Raw genomic sequence first — 22,362 nt, forward strand, 5'->3', positions numbered from 1 at the left:
ATTAATATTTACCCCAACATAGAGATATATCTTTACAAAATATTGAAACATGAGACTGAGGAATAATTGGTCCAGGTAATACCACTTTACAAATAGTTTCTAGATAGTACGAAGATATCATTTGAATCAGGGATGAAGGGAAAAAGCCTTCGGACAAAACAGAAACTGATTCAGGCTGTGGAAAAAGGTTGGGAAAGGATTATACAACAACACATACAATTATATTATATTTCCTTACTTTTTTAACCTAAAATGGGGAAGTCGGATATCACTTTTAAGCTGATTTTTATTTTATTTTTATCTTCTGATCTAAATTAACTGTTTGTCATACTGTTTAATTATCAAGTATCCTTGAGAGGTAAAACAAACATGATTATTACGATTATAGTCCAAACCAACTGCCAAACATCAAACTTTAATTTTTTGAACTGCTCTATTTCTATTTTCTGAAGTTAAAGGGAAAATGAAAGTGCCCCAGAGAGTCTGGCCTATCTCCAAAAGTTAGATTAGGGCGTAATCCCTTATTTAATGTCTTTTTTTGTAAAACATCAAATAGAAGAGTGATTTAGTTTGTGGACTTGTATCTGATTTCCAAGTCACAGGTTCCTGTTTCTGAGAAGACAGCAGCCCCCATGGTGTTTATTTGTTAATGACATTTTCCAACCATTCACCTGATGCTCCTGTTGCCAAAGCAACAAGCAGCAGTGAATACCAGATGACACAGGTCTCTTGTTTGTTTTTTTTAGACTTGTTTTTGGTCAGAATGTGCTTCATTGGTTTTAAATAAAATAAAAAAAAAAACAGTAAGATGTCTCAGAGAGTCACTTGAGTGTCGTCTGGTTCTTTTTTACACAAAAATCCTATTCTTTTCCAAATGCTGCACACAAACCACAAAATGTACCATATTATTTCAAATGATGTTTTTTTTCGGCAGCTGCAGATTATCATGTCTATGGTTTGAGATGTTGATTGTTGAGGTTTTAATGAATCCTGCATCAGCCTGATGAGAACAACTTGGGACATGACCTTTCTAAATCAGGAATAAGTCCTTGGGTGCAGAACTCTGAACAAGTCAGTCGCCTAGACTGCCACCTCATAATCCTTCTCACTGATAGCCTCAGAAAAGATGTCTTCCCCTCATGTACACTAACCCCCTGACATCTTTATTTCCTTACTATATCGTGCAATCTAAGAAAGGATTTATTCTAAGGCCATAAAAGGTTCTGAGTTTCAGTTTTGCAAGATTTTTATTTACCTTTTTTTTTTATTGCAGATATCGGATGTTGTAGGCTGCTAAACAGCAATGCTATCCCTAACCCTAACCCTAACCCTCATATGGCCTTATTCTTTATATTATCTTGTAAATGTTGCCACATCTCTGCATTTGTTGTCTCCAGTCCTGTTGTCCCATGTTGCCATAGCAGTAAATGTTTTCCTCTCCTCTGTAGACTCAATCTCCATAACTGTTGCTGCTAAACTAATTGTAGAATTAGCTCAATAATAATACAAAAAGTTTTTTTAGCGTCACTGTGTAAATGTGCTGCACTCATCCCAGTGGGTACCATTGACGTATTTGAAAGCATGAACTCTACAGCCACTTGACTGCTCTGCTCTTATTAGCTAATGATTAGCTTCCCCGTGGATAAACCCTTCCCCAGAATTGGTGAGAAGCGCGATTTTAAAGAGTCACCAGCTAAACGTCACTCTCATTCTCTCAAAATAGTTCTCTCCCACATGGAACTGGTGCTGTGGACCCTTCCAGCCCCTTTTCTCCTGTTGGAATGGCAATGAGACCTGGTTGTCTAACTTGTCGTGTGAATGAGAGATTTAGGGCTTGTTTCTTTATGTGTTACAGCAGTGGGCCAGAGTAAAAAGACAAGGGTCAACATACCTGTCTTTCAATGTGACTTTGTCACTTTTCTGAACGGAAGCAAAGTTGGACCAACCTAATGTGAGATATGACTTGAGCTATGCTGTGAGAGACTGAATATTAAGCGTGTTCCATCTCTACACATATTTTGTTGCTTTTGATTGTCACTGTTGTGAGTGTTGTGTTTTCTGTAAAGCTTTAGCACCAACAGACATGTTCCTATGACAGATTTGTGCCCATTGACGCAAGCTTTTTTAACATTTAGATTGTGCCAAGTTTAGATATTGTCTAACCATACATTAACAAGTAAAATTATTTTAAAAAGTGGCACAAATGGCTTCAGTGTGTTTACTGTGCTACCTCTGTCCCGTGTGTTTACTTCCGAACAAGACAAGTCTATTTATACGGCATCAAATAAGTAATCTCAGGGCACTTTTAATGTAGAGCAGCAATATTGTATTTACAATACAAAGACTTTTGTTGTGAAGCACAAGCTTTGCATAATTATTCATTAACCATGATGGCATGCAAATTCAGTACAAAGCTCTTTTATGTGATTAATCTTACAATAAGGTTACGTTTTCAGTTGTCTCTTGTATTCAAAATTGCATGCATTCATGTAGCTGTTGAGTTTTAGCAACATCTTGGCATACCTGCGATAAAGGCTAATTATTTACTGCAAGAGACCAGCTCAGTTCACAGAGCTGTAATTGGAAACTCTATTGAAGCTGTAAATACAGCACCCTCTTCTTCGCTGTCACTGGGGGGATTTCTGCTTCCCCACATTTGGCCTACGACAGACATTATTCACCGGGCTTATTGTCAAGTAGAGGCTCAGACACACAAACGATCCCAAAACTAGCAATGAAAAATAACAAGAGGAAATGAGATGGCAATAGAAAAGAAGACATTTTGTTTCATGCACAAGTTCAGTGCATTCTGCACTGCCTGGCTTACAGCAGTGCAAGGTCGATAGAACATCAGCAACTGCCGCTGAGGAGCGGTCAGCAACACATCTTGTTTATGACGTCGTGAAAGTAAATGGATTTGTTTGGATCTGCACCTAATTTGAAATGCAGTAATGAAGCAGTCTGTTACAATGCTGCTGCCAGCCCTCAAACACCATCCAACAATAGAGAGGGTTCTCGCTTGGGTTTTGATTATATAGTCCGCACTATATTATTGGAGGACAAATTGCATCACTATTCTCAGAGCAGTTCTATTTTATTAAGCACAAAATGCTACAGTGCACAAAGTCGGTGGTGGTGTGAGACTTGAAGTCTCTCATGGTACTTTTTTGTGTGAGAGCTTTTCTGATTTAAATACAGAAATGATAGACATTTAACAGACCCAGGTATTGTTTATGTTGGTTTCAGCCTCACAAGTTTTTAACTGCGTGGTCTTAGTGGAATCATTATCATTTGGAGTAAAATCCAAATGGAGGTTAATGTCGTCACAACAGGGAACAATTGCATCTATTGCTGTAGATAACTGCTCTTAAATGTGTGTAGTTTTGCTTGTGGAAGCTGAAAAAAGCTAATGTTATACCACAGTAGTAGTTTTTATAATTTTCAACTGAGGTATAATTGGACTGTCATTACAAATATTAGATTTAATCCAAACCTTATTCCTACATTTATTAAGTATCAGCTTAAAATGCAAAATATACATTTTTATTTCATTTGGATTTAAATGTGATGATGTTAATTAACCATACATTTAGCATTGACTTCTGTTTCTCTTTTCTGCAGGTTAACAGGATTTACCATCCCTCCACCTGTTACCAGTTCTGGTAACATTTTTTCACTGAGGCTTACCAGTGACTTTGCAGTAAGCGCTCATGGATTTAAGGCAGCTTATGAAGGTAAGGAAAACCTTATTTTCTGCTCTTTGTCTTTAAATGTCATTAGGAATATAGGAAATATGACAAACATTTCAATTTAGGTTTGAGAATATGATAAGTACGGATCCTCAAACTCCACATTGAGGAAAAAAATCTGTCTGCGAGGTGAAGTGGACACCATTAATTGTCAAGAGAGGGACGTGTGATCACACTTACTCCACCTGATTTCCTGCAGGACTCCTTCCACTGCTGAGTTATGGAAACATAAGGGACATCAATTAAACAAATGAATCTCGTATATTCCAAATTAGAATCCCTCCTCCCAACGTCCTGAACCTTTTCTGTGACTCCAGAGGTGAATGTGAAATTGCATGGCAGATGGCGATGGGAATTAGTTGAACTAATGGATGTACCAAGTTATCTGAGGTGAAGCAGAGGGGGGTGCATTGTGGAGCTTTCTAACTGTGAACTATCCTTCTGCGAACATCTCATTCACCCCTACTCTTTCCCCCTCTCCTTTCACATATGAACTCCAACTCTAACCCATCTCTAGTTCTCTTTCTCTGTTTCCTTTTTTTAATGATGGTTTGTGTTTTGTCTCTGCTCTCCTTTTATCTCATTTCATCCTCCTCCTCCTGCCTGTGATCCATGTGCTGCTTGTCTGCACCTTTCTTTATTATTTATATACTTTCTGTTCCCTAACCTTCACCAGCTCTAACAGGCTGACCCCATCCTCTAAGCTCGCTCCTCTTCCCTTGCACAATGTCCTTCTCTATCCCACCTTTACCCCCCTCATCTCCCCACCTGCCCTAGACCTGGCCAGTCCAGGTCCTCTCCCATCTCCATCTGTCCATCTGTGTTCATTCTCTCTCTTTCTCTTGATTCTCTGTTTCTCCCTCTCTTGTATCCACTTATCCCTCTCCCTCTCTGTCTCCAGTGGGGGCCTAGGTTGAATTACATCTTGTTTTTCTGCCTCAATCTTTTGCCTGATTCATCATCGACAGAATTTCATGCAGATTTTGATCACATTTTCTTGTATATGACAAATAATTGCCATTTCTCAGTACTGAGGAGTAATGACAACAGTGGAGAATATTTTCCAATAAGGACATAGGGAGTGTCACACTGTTTATTTAACATCTAGTTGTTGCTCCTTGGTCACATTTAATGTTTGGGAGCTGTCTGGATAAGGATCGTAGCCAAGGCAGTGATATGGTAATATGTAGACCATAACATATACAGCTCAGTTTGTTATCACTGTTACTCATTCTTTAGTACCCTGGTGTTACTACACGGTACACAGCGCACAGCATAAATATTTGAACAATAAGTAGCATGCTATTGCTTACTTGAGACCTCTACAGACGTGTCCCCAGATGTCCCGGTATGATGGTGCTATCAATTTTAAAACAGTGTGTTGCATAGTATTGTATAAAATGTGAATGTAAAACCCTACAGAGAATGAATCTGAGATGTTATTAAAGTAAAGGTGAGTTTATCCCGGTCATTGTCATCTAAATTTAAAAAAGAATGGAATTATTTATTTAGAGGATAATAAAGGAGTAATTGTGTAAGTTGCAGGTGTATATTAAAACGGGTAAGGGTTAATCAGAAAACATGTACATTCTTCAAATCAATATTACATTAAAGGATTATTTTCTTTCTTATCTCTATTGTTATTTATATCCTTTTCACACATTTGAGGCCTTGAGAAAACGGAGGAGATAAAAACGGCCTTTTCTTGTGCTATTTTAATTTGTAAGAGGATTAACTGCAAGACAGCAAAGTGAAACCAAAATGTTCCATGGAACTGTCGATTCTGTTTTATTTTTATCTTGTTTACTGGATTTCACTCCAACATGATTCTTTGGAAAATAAAGGTCAAGGAAAAATGGGATTTGGGATTTTTCCAGACGAAGCATCATCAGAGCGACTCCTGGGTTAAGTATATTGTGATAGTGATACATACATAATGTAAAACAATGTGGAAGTAATCCAAAGTATTATGTAAACTGTATTGAAGTAATGCTCCCAACTCGGCCCACTAGCTACACAATCATCATAAATTTCCATTGTTTATCTTGAAAAACCCTTATGACAGACAAATATGAATTGTAAACACATTCCCCGCTCCTATCCATAACATACTCATTTGCAAACAATTGTAACTCACTGCCATCGCTGTATATTTTTCATCCTTGTTATGCTTATGTCGTTAGCTACAATCATACACATGAATATGTATGTGCAGCTCATTCTCATGACTGAAAACGTGTGATTCTTGTAGACTCTCAGAGATGATTGAGTCAGGACTAGAATTAAGTGGATTTGAATCTGCATACATGCTAAGGACACAGTGAAGGACGCGACCAGATGGAATGTAATTTGTTGAAGGCCTGTCAATCTTTTGCTAAGTATGTTTGAAAGAAAACCAGCTCCAACTTTTCTGAATTTCATTCCTGATTAGTGCCGACTTTCCTGCACTGTCACGAAGCTGACAGCGTGATCTTGCAACCTTAAGCATGGCCTAAAAGGTTTGTGCTGCATTTATTAAGGAGCTGAGAGATGAGGGCTTTTCTACAACACAGCCAAATAGCTAAGAGTGGCAAGGGATCGAGATAGGCTGCAGCTACCCTGTACATATTGGAGCTCAGAGTACTGCTATCTACTTGCCCTTTGTTGAAGGTTGTGTATTTGTAACAAAACACATTCCTGTGCCTTTCTAAAATCTGTCACACTGCCATTTCAGCCTGCCCTTTCTTTGGAAGAGTCTTAAAAGACAGCTGACCTGAAAAAATTATTCCGTCTCTTCTCACCAAATCATTTCATTTGTCCCTCTGTGGTGATGGAGATGGTCCACTGAGCTGGAAAAGTGCTTATTCTAACATTCGTGCTTGCGTGTGAGCATTGACATGTTGTTTACCAACATGTCGGTGCAGTCAATACTCTTATTTCTTTATTTTTACGCCTGCATGAAAAATCCAGCTAAGCAGCCACTCAAGAAGCCCGCTAAGAAGCCAGACAGGCAGTATACACAGGAGGCTCCTGTGGGGAAAGTGTGCTGCTCGGGTGCTCACAAACACTGCCACTCCGTCAAAACTCCCATCTTCTTCAAAGGGCTACAGAGTCATTAGATATACAGGCGAAATAAATAGCTCAGCCCCAGAGAAATCTCGCACCCAACTACCTCATTTACTAGTTCATAAAACGTACTCGTTACCACGGTTGCGGGGGATAATGCAAGACCGTCTCTCTTCTCCTCTCTGAGTGCAGCTTAAGGTGAAAAATGCAGAGGACAGCCTAACTGGCTGTATTTATGCCTTGTAAGCATTCAGTTCAGCTGATTTTACTCATGGTTTCACCTTGTAAAACACCCAGTTACAACATTATGTTGTTTTGTATTGAGTTTTCTTTAGCGTTCCAAATAACATTGTGTATTTTGTTAAGCACCATATGCGTTGTTTTCAACCCAGCTTTATTTTGAAGATGAGGTGATTCTTTGTGAGATTAACTACTCCACAGTACCCACTGTGTTTTGCATCTCTTTACCCACCCCGAGGTGAAGTTTGTACAGGATTTCATTTGGTTTAGCTTCAGCCCAGCCCCTGGTGTTTAGGAGCAGCTGTTTTCCCAAGGTTCAGTTTTATCAACACTTTATTTAAGGTCCTCTAGACAGCAACACTTGTTAGCTCAGGGCTAACACTGTGTCTAAAACACTTCATTTCTTTAGGGGAAACTTCAAAGCCTCATAAAAGCTCAACTCCTGATTCAAGTGTAGGCTGTTGTTCAAAGTACTACTTTTTTCCAAACATTTGCAGCTACTGTAGTTGAAATTGAAGTACAGTATTTTTGTTTGCATAAAACGAGAGGCCTTATCTTTAGCAACTGCTTTAAGTAGCTGCAACTATTAAATGTGATTAAAGTAATTCAGACGCTCTCCCGTGAATTAATTCTTGGACCATATCTGTCTGAGACATTAGTTATGACTTTCCTTACACTAAAGGGCAATGAGTCAGTGCTTCTATAATTACAGATGGGATGCATCTGTTACTTTTTAATTAGGGACCTGTGGTGAGTTTCTCAAAACTGTTAATTGCAAGTCAGTATTTGGTTTTGTTCTTCTATATAGTTTTCTATAGAACAACCGCCATAGACTAATGATTATTGCCATGAATGCCTGATAATCACCACTAGTATTCAAGTGGGGTCAAATTAGTTTCTGCATTAATCAGAAAAGCATGCACATGTCAATTCACTAAAAAGCTGTGCATCATGCTGCACAATTAGCACTTTTTTTGTGTGAGCCTTCACCGTATCATACCATCAAATTCAAGTAAAGATGTTTACTTTTCTTGGGATCACATGAAATCATCCTGGAAAATAATTTGTATGTTATCACATGTTTTTGGCTGAGAGCAATCTGCTGGATGTGCCTGGAACATCTGGCAGCTGAATTTAGAGTTCTGTTCAGGTTAAAGCTCTGGTTCACCAGTAAAAGGCACTCCAAACCAACTTTATTAGATTAGAAGAAAAAGCAAAACATGAATTGTATGGACATGAATTCAAACAACATATTTTTACACACTAATATTCAGTAGGGAGGAGTTGGTACCAATAGTTTACATCAACGTCTCTAATGGGTTCTTTCCTCTTTAGTTTAGCTTTTTTTTTTTTTTTTACATTTACACACTCTGTCCTGACAGGCCTCCATCCCATTTGTGCAGTGGTAGTGTAGGCAAAGGGCAGTAATCCTGGCAAATATAGTGCTCTCTCATGTATTCCCATGAGATGCATGGTCACATATTTAACAACTCTCTACTCTCAGCGTTTCCCTGTGGTATTAACTACAGTTGCAAACATGGCTATATATTGCAAAGAATTCATGTTTCCAAAAAATTGAGAGGTGGGATAGAGGGATAGAGGGGGTAGAGAGTGGGAACACTTGTGTAACTGTTGTATTTAATCCCTGTCAGTCAGGTTGCTATGGGGATAATGATAATGATAATGATAACTGTGACAATTATAGATGTAATAATGGTATTAATAACAGTACCCATACAAAATAATGGAGCTGGAGTTCCACAGCATTTTGGGTCTATAGAAGCAGGTTCAGAGCTCATCTGAGCAACACAACCATAGGAAAGTTTTCAGTTAAACCCAAAATGTAGAGAGCGTGTGCTCCCTCAACCCAAATTGGGCCCTGATTCCACAAGAGAGGAGCCTAATAGCTCTAGGCTCTGTCTCCTGTTCTTCTCTTGGAGACTCTAGAAATCACGTCATGTAAGCCTGCATATAGAGATCAAGGTGATTGGGATAATAATTTGCTATGAGTTATTTAATAATTGACTGTGCTTGGTCATTAGGAGCTTTGTATGTAAGGAGAGGATTTTAATTATTTTCTGACTATGGAGACTAGATACGCTAATTTTATGATATATGTTTGTGTCAGTTCTTGTGCTGGATCAACTGGAGGGGTTTCTTTGTGATTGGAACATCCTGATGATAAAGAATTACAGTAGTCAGTCCAGAGGCAACAACTGCATGGACTGGTTTTTCAACCTCCTTCTGAGAAAGAAAGAAGATTTACATTTTCAACTTGAGAGGAAAGTTTGCAATGTATGGTTCCACATTCATTTTCAAAGGCTTCAATGTGCTTCACATTACATTAAATTTAATTAAGGTGACGCTTTTATCAAAAACATATAATAAGTGCATTCAACCATGAGGGTACAAACCTAGAACAACAAGAATCAAGAAAGTACTGTAGGAAAAAAAAATGTGTATGAGTGAAAGAGCAGAGAGAGTTGGTGTGCAGAGAGAAGAGGGGGGGGACCCAGGATGGAACCTTGAGGGACCCCAGTAGTGAGAGGACAAGGTTGGGATACAGAATGTTGTTATGGTGAAGATGGGAGGAAAGCTGATCAAAGATAGCTCGCTCGAGAGCTTTGGAAAGAAAGGCAAGAAGAGAGACAGGTCTAGTAGTTTACTTCAGATGGATTGAGGTTTGGGTTTCTTCAGGAGAGAGTTTACTCTTGCCTCCTTCAGAGAGTTAGGGAAACAGCCAGTTGATGATGTGCTTTTTATTTAACACTGATGTTTCTATGCACGACACAAGGGAAGGGGTGTGAAGGGTTTAATTTAGTGCTGTCAAACGATAAATATATTTAATAAAAGATTAATCGCATTTATGTCATAGTTAACTCAAAATTAATCGCGATTAATCGCAAATTTGTATCTATTCTTAATGTCCCTTCATTAATTTTTTCTCCATAATTTTTTGGGGGTTTTAATGCTCTATCAACATGGAAAGTGGATTGGCTTGCTTTATGCAAATGTTTTATTTTATTGAAAAACAACATTGCCAAACAGGGCGGTACAAAATAAAATTATAAAGTGCACATTTCAGACAAACAAGGACTCTATCTATAGTGCAGTTAAACCATGGCTTAATATTTTCTTTTTTTCAAGTTTGCTTTGAAGATGGCAGTCAGGCCTCTCAAACAGACAAGCAACAAAATAACAAACAAACAAAATACACAGGCAAGTGTTGGCCTACTTTGAAACAAACACAGAACTGTGTAGGGCTGTTTGAGTCCTCCCCATATTTGTGGAAAATGTATGAAATAAGAAGTACCCTATTTTGAAATACATAAAAACATACAGCTGCAGCCTAGTAGCTTAAAAATACATAATTTAGTTGGCGAAATATTAAAACAAAAAGCGAGAGCATTTCAGACTGGAGGCGAACACAGATACTGAAGCTTGATAGAAACCAACTGCAGCTTCTGCTCTGATTGAGAAGCTGAGGCGCTGATATCTGATCAGCTGAGACCAGAGAAACTCTGTGTTTTCACTGTTTTCATAGTTAAGAAGCAGTGAGTCACTGAGAGGCTGCTCCATGTGAACGAGCTCTGATCTCACTGTGTTTCCCTGAGCGAGTGCGCGGGGGCAGGGGGCGGGGCTATGGTGCGCTATTTGGAACCACGCAAACACACACAGAGACATACACACACACTCGCCCGCTCCTTGTACTTCATGACGGCCTGACACGATGATGTTTTAAAAAATAATTGTGACTTAGTCAACCACCAACATGCAAAAGCGTGTGTCACACGGCGAAAGCGTGAGAGTTGGCAGCTCTGCCTTGTCCTCGCGATAAAAAAATTGAAGGCGTTAAAATGGGTTTGCGTTAATGCCGTTAATAACGCGTTAAACTGACAGCACTAGTTTAATTATTTAATAATAATTTGTTCTGGCTTTTACAATGATCAGATCTCAACCATGTGTTAAGATGACGTTATACTCCAAAACAAATGCTAATTGGATGGTAGCTAATTGCATGGAGCCCCCCCGTCTTGCTCCTCAGAACCAGAGAATAGAAAAAGAAAAATAGAAGTGGTATTGCATTGTTTTCATCCAGTCATTATTGTGTCTACTTTTCCTTAAAATAACCGCTTAAAAATAATTCTGATGGTACAATGACTTGTAATGGGGAGAATAGTGCCTCCTTTATTCCCACTGTGCATCCCAAATGCCTGCTCTTGCACTGTGTAACTTTATGAGATACCCCATGAGAGATGCCTGGCTGAATCAGTGTAATGCCCAGGAGCTTCAAGCAAAATGCTGATCTGTGGAGCACTTAAAGAGACTTAGAAGGTATTAAAAACTAGCATTTGTTTCCAATAATCAGCAAAGAAACTTTAACAATATCAACAATTCTAAACTGAGTTTGTTGTGTTTGTTACCGTGGGGATGCCAGGGGTACCGTCTGTTCAGCCATATCTCAGCTCAGCAAGTGCGACTATACAGTCAGAGCTCCGGTCAAGCGATTGATAGGCTTTGTTTTCTGTACATGAAAACCACTTAACTGCTCTGACTTGGAGCCTAACAGAATGAATTACCACTTGTGGCGGCCACTTGAGAATAGTAGATCAGCTACAGTACATTCAATCCAATTTAAAGATAAGATCATATGTGACATTTACAGTGCAGTGTCTGATATATTGGTTCTACATTACCTGACCTCCTTTTTTGTCTCAACATCATTGGCACAGTTATTCACCAACAAGTCGTCCAAGAAAAGCTTGCCAGCACGGTTCAGTTTTTTTTGTTTTGGCCTATGAGTGTTAAATAGCTTGAGCACTGTATGCGGTACCCCCCTGTGACTGTTACTCTCCTCGTTTGGTAATTGTCCAATCGCATATTATTTGTTAGCGTTCTGAAGGATCTCTAGTTGAACACAGCACCAGGTGCTGACCATCAGATTTCCTTTTTTTAAATGCAAATGTTTTCAGCTCTGCAGTGTGCTGAATCTATATTTCACGTTGTGTAAACCAAACTCTAAAAGATTGTTGTAGTGGGTTTGTACATATTTGGATTGCCTGTCATATGCTCTTTCACATTTTGTTGAGCTACACCAATCTGGTATTTCAAACAAATACAATTCAATTTCACAGGCTCCCTGTAATTCCCATTGAGACAAATTTGCAATTTGTTGCCAAGGTTCATGCTGTGCCATGTAGGGAAGCATGTATTCATTGCAGCCTGTATTACAAAGCTAGATTTGATTTGAACAGTGAACAATTGCTACATAATAAAACGTCAGATATTTTTTATTAATTTGTGTAGGGATTGGTTAACAGTCTGAATATTGAGGTCGCTCACTTTTAGGGTTTATATGAACCAAATCTATTTTGATTTGGTATAAACATTTTGTGACCACACAAAATCGTACTATATGGTATATGGATGATAAATAGAATCTTTCCTTGAACTGAACCTTTGTCAGTTAACCTCAGGCATGTCAAAGAAAACAGTCTGTCATGTATACACATCTGCTACGGCAAAGTACTGGAGCTTCATATGAATATGATAGTAAGTAGTCTGACTGTCCCTCCTCGCCGCTGACCTCTGCACTGGTCAGATGTCATGCAGATACCGGCATCGAATCTTAACTTTGTTTCTCACTCCTCACCCACACATCAGTCTGGGTGAAGGCCAGGTTCTCATTATATAGTAAACAAGACACATTTTGCAGACACAAGATAACAGATAATAGCCCGAGACAATTTTGTCATAAGTCACTCTCTCAGACACACTGTGGGTTTGGGTTGGCAGCTCTCAGATATTTTCACCAAGCAGACAACCTAATGTTACAGAGAACAGCACATAAGCCTTGAGGAAATACTATGGAAACACCCTTATAAAACAAAGATCAAAACCAGATCCTTTCATTTCTGCATTCTGCAGTATCTTGTCAACTTCCGCCTGATCATGTTGCAGCTCTACTCCTCAAAGATACAGGCTGAGCTCAGACAAAAGAAAGGTCGGAAAGATTCTTTCACAAACATATATAAGGGCATTTGGGGGCAGTGACTAAGTCCAGCATTTCTTTTAAGGTGAACACAAACATGTTATTGGCGGTAGAATTGCTAGACTGTAACACACAAAATTGCGTTTTCTTAGTTCTAACAAATCAAATGGACTGAACTCCTACACATCATGTCTCTGTCAGGGATGGCATTCTACCAATTGAACTTCCGGTCATTCATCAGTGATTTAATCTTACAGACTTCGATTGGCCCAAACCAGCTTTCCTACCTTATTCCTGTTGCAGTCTGTTGGTGATTCATTTTTCTCATGAATATAAAGAGCTGTCAGTTGATTTTATATTGCACTCATTGTAGACCATACTTATAAGGGATGTGTTTATGAGCGTCTGCTGTGTAAAATAGAGTCGAAATTAGACTTAAATAAAGATTCCTGGAAATTGTGACTTTACAGATGTCAGTCAGTGAAATCAATTTCGTTCATTTACACATTTGGCAGACGTTTTTATCCTAAGCGAGGTAGAATTGATGGACAGCAATAAAACCTCCAGTAGAGCAGACCCTTGGAGTAAGTGCTAAGGGCTAAATCTACCTAATAAGACAATGTGTAGAATAAGTGCAAAGTAAAGGCTAGTTAAGCATGTTATGTTGTTAGAGATGTGAGGGACAGTAGGTGCTCTCAGATGACATGAGTCTTCGAGAGGCTCTTGAAAATGGATGGAAGTTTGAGCTCTGAAAGCAGCAAAAAGCTTGTTCTGCCATTGGTGAACCACGAATGAGAACAGTCTAGACCATGATTGCCCTGTGTGTAGGGATGACAATGCCATGACATAGTGTAGAGTTATGTGCCTTTATTCTGGTCTGTCCTGCAGAACCACAAGTTTTCTCTGTTGGCAGCCATGAGTCACCTGAATTCGATTCTGGTGACCAATGGAATGATGCGTGCCCTTTTAGGTTGATGGAAGACCAGACATGCCGCTGCATTCTGGACAATCTGTAAGGGTTTCACTGTGCCTGAAGGGAGGCCTGCCAGAGACCTGCTGTATTTGAGGATGGAGATTACCATGACATAATAATAAACACAGACTGTACAAAGATCAGGATCAGGACCTTATGTATACTTTCCTATCTTACTCGGTCTATATATATCCATCTTTACATCTATCGATGGATGGAGTTAATGTTGGTGTAAAAAAAGGCTTACAGTTTTCTGACTTGACCATTGGAACAATAAGCAGCAAACAGATAACACTTAAAAATAGTCCTTAAATTTGACTGCATGGTCATTCTGAAGCTGAAGGATGGAGGTACCTAGTATTACCATGAGGACAACACTGGATGTGATCAGACTAGCTGGGTTTGATTGATCGGCAGGCCCACAATATCACGGCACCCTGATCACTACTGCAGACTCTCGACTCCAAATGACGGCAAGAGGTCAGCTCTCAAGTTGGTATATTTGGGGTTTATTTTTGTGCAATGGGAGTAAGTGGAAACTTACTTGAAAGTCCATGATCAGTGGCAGCCATTTTGGTTGTGTAGCTGCACATCTATTGGCACTCCTGTCAGTCATCATAGCAAACCATACAATTTAAGGTAAATGGTTGTTACTTACCCATACTGTGATGGTAGAAGCAGATTTCTCTCCTCTACATATTTAAAGCCTGTTAAATTAGTTCTGTGATTAAAGGGCTTTTACTTAAACATAATCTGCGTGAATCTATTGCATGTGTATTTAAATTATTTTTTTACTATGTGCAATGTTTCATATGGTCTTTTGTTATTGTTTATCGCACATATTCTTACAATTTCTTGGTTAGCACTTCTCCTGAGGCAAAATAAAATGATGTGTTATTGTCCTAGACTGCAGATTGAAATAGAAGCGTTGCCAAAATTCCCCTGCAAATGTCCGGTCTGCACAAAATGTATCAGCAGAGACAAAATTAGAGGAGAAACCTCTAGTCTTGTTAATCACACTTCAGTTAGATGTTTATCAAAATTATCTGTCACTAGTTTACCAGTGAATACATTGATCATAAGTACTTTGGCTGTGTCAGCACATGAGCACAATAAGACAGTGTCTTCCTGTGGAATATTTATACTTCAATATATCTTCCTTAAAAATGGGTCCGGCTAAAGATTTAGAATATCATTGCCATCTTGTTTCTTATTTTTCATGGGTACTGTTGTTTTTTGACATGCAGTACCTTCCCTGTAATATCTGTGCCATGATAAGAACAGTGATACATAAGGCAGAGAAATAAGGAAATAAAGAATAGACATTGCAGTAATGGGAAAGCAAATGAGAGACAGTATTTAAATGAATTATAAGAGATCCATTCACACAAAGGCCATTCGACAATAGGTGCTGTTTAACATTTGAAGATCTGGTGCATATTTAGTGCTGTGATGTTTTTTTTTATAAGGATTTTTCAACACTGAAATGATCAAAATGACTTGTTCTTCCCCAACTATAAAGCAGAGTGGCCACTCAGGTCTGTAAATGATTATAGTCTGCAGAGGAGGTGTAATGATTCCACATTCTCATATTGCCATACAGAATGATGGAACTGTGACATCCGCTGGCACCACTTCAGGTGCAGCCTGTTCCGCTCTATTCACAATTAATACTTGAACACATATTTGTACAGTTAAGTCGAGCTGTATATTTTGTGATATAACTGCTGTGATCCAGTATTGACAATATGATCACGCCTGTGTTAAAAGTAAGGCTATTTAAATTAGTTCAAGATGGATAACAACTCTTCAATTTCAGACTAGACGGGCACATTCAAGTCAACAGCGTTGGTTCATGTGTTTTTCCCCCTCCCCACAAAACAAACAAAAGAAGAAAAAAAAACTCATATGAACCAAACTGTGGATTGGAAAATCATTATACATGTAGTTTTTTGTTTTAGGTCCTCCTACCATCTTTTTGTATAGGTTTATTTTTTTATGTTTTGCCAATTGACTTGTTTTTCCCTGCATTTCATTGCTGCTCCCAGTGATAGATTTGTTATTTTAGTGAACTCTTACCATAAGGAGATTGGTAAGACACCAGAACGGCACATCAGTGCTACTTGGTTATCACATGTTATTGTACTCTCATATTAATTTAATTTCCTCAAATGTAATTGGGCATTTGAGTAGCAATGACTTAAAACCCAAACTAAAAGTTTAACAATTTAACATGTATGCAGACTTAATTACTGAAGTTAAGACTACTAAGACATACTTGAAATTGCTTTGCATATATGACTTAAGATCAAATAAAGGAAGACTGGTATATGTCATATATAGCAAAACATTGTTAATCTGAACAACTTTGTCTTCTCTTTCCATTTTCCAGAGCTAAGAAGCAGTTCATGTGGAAACCCTGGGGTTCCACCCAAAGGCATACTGAATGGAACCCAGTTCAACGTTGGTGGCAAGATTCGCTACCGGTGTGTTACTGGCTATGTCCTAGATGGACATTCACAACTCACCTGTGTCACTAATGCAGCTGGGGTGTCAGTGTGGGACTTTCCTGTGCCAATCTGCAGAGGTGAGGATGTTTTATTTCAGAAAATAAGTAATAGATTATTTTAACTGCATGTGCTGCTTTTTGAAGCAAACTTTATCTCCCAGCTGTGGAATATTTTAAATTATGTCATGAAGAACATGAAGTTATCTACATATTTGAGGGTTGCCCCAAGACATTTTAAGTAACGAGGGTGATATTTTGTTTCGTCATTTAAATTTCCATTAATTTATTTTAAATTACTAATTGTACAGTGCGACTGGATGATTGGTCTGCACCGCAGATATAGCGAAAGTGGTAGTCGTCATTAGATAAAAAATGTTTTGCAATGGGCTGGAGTGATTTTAATCACGGTGAAGTAGTTGATTAGAGCCGCAGAGTATGGAAAGGTTAATCAAATATTTATTCCAGTGGAAGAGGTAGCTTAATACATTATTGCTGTTGGCAGGAGTCATACATCTACTATGAAGTGTTGCAGTGTTTCTTCTGTGCTGTGACTTCACTGAACACTTCTGTGCCTCTTCTTTGCAACACTTAACAGGTCTACTAAATCTGATCTTAACAAAGTGTGGTGGGTTCTATGACCTGTAAGGGGGCAGGACAACTGCTGTCTTACTGAGGTCTTGGTCAACTCTCCTCTCAGACTGAATGGGTAGTAACACCAGGTTACCTGAGCTACGAGAATAAAGGCACATAGTTCGTTATTACTCTCCAGGAATGTTGGACAGTGAGAAATGAAACCAGGCTCACTTTTAGTTTATTGTGGTTACCCAGCTCCCAAAACACAAGAACGAACTGTTATAGCCTGTATACAGACACAGAAGGGAGAAAGACAGGGGGTTGCAAATGAAAATGCCACATTATTCCTTCATAACCTGAAACTCATGCAATCGCAGTATTTACTGTTCCTTTTTATCCTGCCTGGCAGATTGGAAATACTGTGACTGCCGGCAAATGAATCTGGCAGGTTTATGTTGTGGAAACGTTTCGATTGTAAAAAAATGTGTCTACCTCAGGACAAGTGAAACCAAAATAAAATGGATCATATGGGCTGTTAACCTCGTTGCTCGTGAATGTAATTAATTTTAACCTGTTATTTATTCTTCAGTGAAACAGTCTGTTAATAGGAGATGGAGGATTTTACAAGTGTAACCATTTAAAGTGCCTGTTTTTTGGGGGATTTTAATCCACAAAACCTCAACATCCAATCTATCAAAGCTATACCAAAATACCACATTATGCACGAGTATTTGCCTCATTTAACATGCACTTGGTAGTTCTAAAATATTAAACAAACTGAAAAATGATGGGGACCCATACTGTTTGAATCTATAGCTAGTGCCAAGATCAGTTAACTGCTGGAAGATATTTCAAAAAGTTTTAGGAGTCAGTTTTTCTTTTTTGACACTTGGGAAACTTCATATTTGCTTTTTTCCTACTCAGAAACTGCTTTGCATATTAAAAATCACTATGTTACCCAGGACTTGAATTCTTAAAGAATCTGATATTTGGTTGATAAAAGACTGATGTGCTCTTGATACCATGGTGTTTATTCAATGCTGTGATTAAATGAGACCTTGTCACAGTAGTTAAATTAATCCAATCTTAAAGGCATTGTGCATTGAGAGAGATTTCCTGCACATTGTGATGACGTGCACAAACTTAAGCAGTGTATGGCGTATCATTTAACAACAATTCTTTAGCTGTAATCTCTTGGAGCAATCTGAATCTTCATATGGACCCTTCAACACACTTTGGTTACTGAATTGGTTTTACTCAAGAGAACTGTTTAGGTGAAGAGATGTCTTTATTGCAGTTTGGCTTAACATCAAACTTGTGCTGCACATACTCCCAGCAGGCAACACCTTTTCCTTTGCATTTGCTGTGTCAGCCTCGCTTTACCCCAAATCACCTCCCAGTAAGTGCTGCTGTTATTTTTAGAGACAGCCACCACATCAAACAGTGTCCGCAAGGACAAATTAACAACTATTAGGTAAACACTCTTACAGAGAAGGCTTGGAAGTCATTCTCATATCATTTCCTTCCAATCTACCAGAATACTCAGCAAACTTTAACTGACTTCATGAGGGTTCTATTCCACACTATGAACTATGTGGAGTAGACCAGTATGTAACTTTTTAAACAATATTTTTAAGTTGTGTCAGATAGTTTTTATTGGAATGAAACGCAAATAACTACACTTCTTAGGCAACATCCATAATAAAACAAATTGAAAAAAGCATTTTTACCTCAAACAATTTCAGTCCACAAAAGCTGTGGCTCCGTATCAGTAGATATCTTCTTCTATAATAACAAGCCAAAAAACACAAATCACGGGACCAATCACATACAATGGGTATGTATGTATGCTTAAATAATAGCTTGTCTTCTAAGCATGTAACAAGTTTTTATCATTGTAAAAAAGAGTTTAACTGCATAGAGTTTTAACTGCATAACAAACAAAGACAACAGACTCAGTGAAGCTTGGAATTGATCCATGTTGCATTCTACTCAAGCTAATGCCGGTTGTTTTATTCTGAAAGATAGTCAAGTGATTGGAGCTTGACGAATCAGCGAAGTTTACCTCCTGACGGAAAAGACCAAATCAGAAAGAGGTTGTGAGAGTCTATGTCATTGTTTCCAAACATATCAGTTTCTGCCCCTCCAGACTAAAATACAGCTCTCGAGTTTTCAACTAAAACTTAGCCAGCTGCGCTTCCAAACTTCTCTGATTGGGTGACTCTAAAACTCTGGAGTTGTGTGGTCACCAAGCGTATCTGGAGCAGGGTTGGTGCATTTTCAAATAAACCCTTAGGAATGTGGATGGAGCCTTAACTAAGTTTCTGCATTTTAATTCAGGTGGTCCCCCATCGTTCAAACCAAAAAGAGGAAAAACGAAAAAATGAGTCAAAGTTCTCCAACTCTCATCTTTATATACAATCCTTAAACATCCCAAAGCCAGCAGAACATATCTGCTCATGCCAACTCACTCTACAATGCAAAGCACAGCAGAAAGAATATGGTTCAGCAAATGTTTGAGATACGGCAAGCTTAGAGGAAACAACAAGCTGCAGATGGAAGGTTCCTTTTCATTAAAGGACGATGTTAGCCTGTTGCCAGGGGTGGTGCAAGTGTGTTGTCAAAGAGACTGAAAAACTGATGTAGAGACCCAAACATGGTCAACTCCAAGCAGAAAAGCAGTGAGATGGATAATTAATGCCCATTCTAATTGAGAGCTGCTGCTGCTGCTTCTCACAGGGGCCCACTTCAATTCCCTCCGTCTAAATTGTCTCTGGACATTCATTAAAACGGGCAGCAAGAGAGCATACAGGTAAGTATGGTAACATGAGAATATTGTCTATTGACACACTGTTATTCTTGTTGCCAGCCTCTGTCCACCAGAATAAAAGAATTAGGACGCATAGACCATTCAGTCAGAGTATGACTGGATTAAACTGCCTTTCTCAGCGCTCTACTACGCAAATTGAGCATTAAAGTCAGAACATTGACGTTCCCACTTGCCCATGGCACTTTTTTTCCTAGTCCAAGTGCTGAATCTTTTTGTACATGTAGAGTTGATATGAAAATAGCTCAGTATTCTCACCAAGTTATAGCTGTCAGTCGTGAAATAGGCAAATATATTAATTGCATTTGTAATTACAACTAAATTAACAATATTGATTTATCTCAGATGTAGGAGATGTTGATGAGTCATTGTATACTTTATAAACTATGACTAAATGAAAGAGGCATAGTGGTGTAGTGGTTAATGCTGTCTCCTCCCAGCTAAAAGTTATATGTTCGAAACCTGGTTTCCTCGTTATATCAATGTACTACTTATGTATATGTGGATTAAGTTAAGTTTAAGTTCATTGGAAACTCTTAATATTGCTGAATGTGAGTGTGAAAGGTTGTCTATGTATGTTGGCCCTGTGATTGGTGTATATATATATATATATATGTATGATGTCATATGAATTATATATCTGCAGTCATTACAGATCTCCCTGCTGTTCCTCAACCCTATCAATGTTTAACTGGACTTGCGACCGAGCAAATGAGGGACTTACTGTAGACATAGTCATTGCCTCTGCATTAACACAGGGATTATTACAAAGGAAAAAACCTCTGGTAGTGCAAAAATTATACATGAGTCCCTTCATTCCCTTTATCCTTGGGGGTGAATATTTCTAAGTAGAAAGACAAGTGTTATATATCTGATCAAAGTCAAGGGGAGAGAGGCTTAATCCCTCCTCAAGTAGCATTAGATTGCTGATGCTGGGGATGTAAATGAGCTCAGCTAAAGCAGTCCTAATCCTCACCACCATCTTTTTTTTTCTAATACAGCCACCATTTTTAAAGGAGACAGATACAACCTTTTCTTCAAATCCAGAACACGCTTTTAATGATGTGTTAGGGAATATATTGCCCAGCATTCAGTTCCTTCCTTTATGCAACTCAACCTTGTTGTCAGACCTTACCTTGTGTGCTGCAATGCATCTCAGTGACACACTGCATGTGAATGTATAGAAACTGTAAGACATTATCCAGGTGAAGCCATTTGAATTTCTCAAGCTGCTAAGCGTTTCTCAGCATCAGACAGCAGTTTGCTTGTGCATGATTTACAGTACCATGCATGGATGCTTCTCAAAGAAACAGTGAAGAAATCAGTTTCAGTGCTTCGGTACTATAATGGATTTCTCCCTAGCATCGATTTAATTTGCCAGAGCAATTTAATTGGTTACAATTGTAGACACATTAATGAGTTATGAGTGAGGTTATTTTCATTAAATGTGGTTGTGGAAATCTGTCTCATACCCTTGAGGAAGCCCTGTGCTGAAATATTACCGATTAATCCAAAGCCCACAAACCTAAAAATGACTTCGAGGTAGTTTTACTAAAAAGTCTCTCTTAAGTTACTTAATTTGCAGACTGGCACTAATCACTGCCACGTCTGCTTTTTTTAGTCACAGTTCCCTTATACCTGTCACATCCAAGTTTGCACACAGCTTCCTGAGTTGAATGGTGTTCAATGGTGATTTACCCTTTATTTACTTTTACTCTATTTTGCCTCTCAGTCCTTTTATCTCTGTCCTGTCTCTCTTATTTTAGAATTCCTGCCTTCCCTTCATTCTTTTCTATACCACATTCCCTTTTTCTCTCTCACTGATTCGGTTTTCACTCGTCTTTTTCCCTGACACTTTTTGGTATTTTTGTCTGTCTTCTGTCCTACACTCACTCCTCCCACCATCTATCAATACTTCTCCACTATTTCGTTCACACTCTCTTTGCCTCCATGGCCATAGGGACATTTTATGCTGCTGCCTGTCGTGAGGTTAAAATGTAATATCGCTCCTCTGCAACACATCAATATGCTAGGCACTCTTTGAAATGTGGCATTAAATGCATTAATGGGATGCACAATTTTCTCAGTCAGCACAATTGTTTTATGGTGGTGAGCAAATCAGGAGTCCTTGTGCTTTTGTAGTTAAGAGGCTGTGGGCATTCAACAAATGAAGGCCTGCCCATGGTCTGGTCTAAAAAGAAGTCTTCTTGACATGAATCATATATTTGAGGACATCATGTCTCACCCTGTATCTTTCTGCCATCGCTGCCTTCATATAAAGACTGTGATCAACTGCTATGCTTCTCCTGTGTCAAAGAACATGGATAAAGCTAACCAGCAGCCCCAGTTCTCCAATCTTCTCCCTCTTTTTCTTTATCTTATTTATAATTTCATCTGCTTCCTTGTTCCTTGACCAATCGTGTAATGCAGCATACAGGAATGTTCCAAGGCTGG

At 38.7% G+C, this 22,362-nt stretch overlaps 1 protein-coding gene across 1 annotated transcript in view; it reads left to right on the forward strand.

Annotated features, from left to right (window-relative positions):
- LOC133965309 (CUB and sushi domain-containing protein 3-like) overlaps positions 1-22,362 on the forward strand; it is a 205,497-nt gene that overhangs the window by 32,508 nt on the left and 150,627 nt on the right. The window contains exons 3-4 of the mRNA XM_062399793.1: positions 3,622-3,734; positions 16,392-16,586. Of these exons, the coding sequence (XP_062255777.1) occupies positions 3,622-3,734; positions 16,392-16,586 (308 nt within the window). The remainder of the gene's footprint in view (positions 1-3,621; positions 3,735-16,391; positions 16,587-22,362) is intronic.

Source organism: Platichthys flesus, chromosome 11, assembly GCF_949316205.1.
Source record: "Platichthys flesus chromosome 11, fPlaFle2.1, whole genome shotgun sequence".
Classification (NCBI taxonomy): domain Eukaryota; kingdom Metazoa; phylum Chordata; class Actinopteri; order Pleuronectiformes; family Pleuronectidae; genus Platichthys; species Platichthys flesus.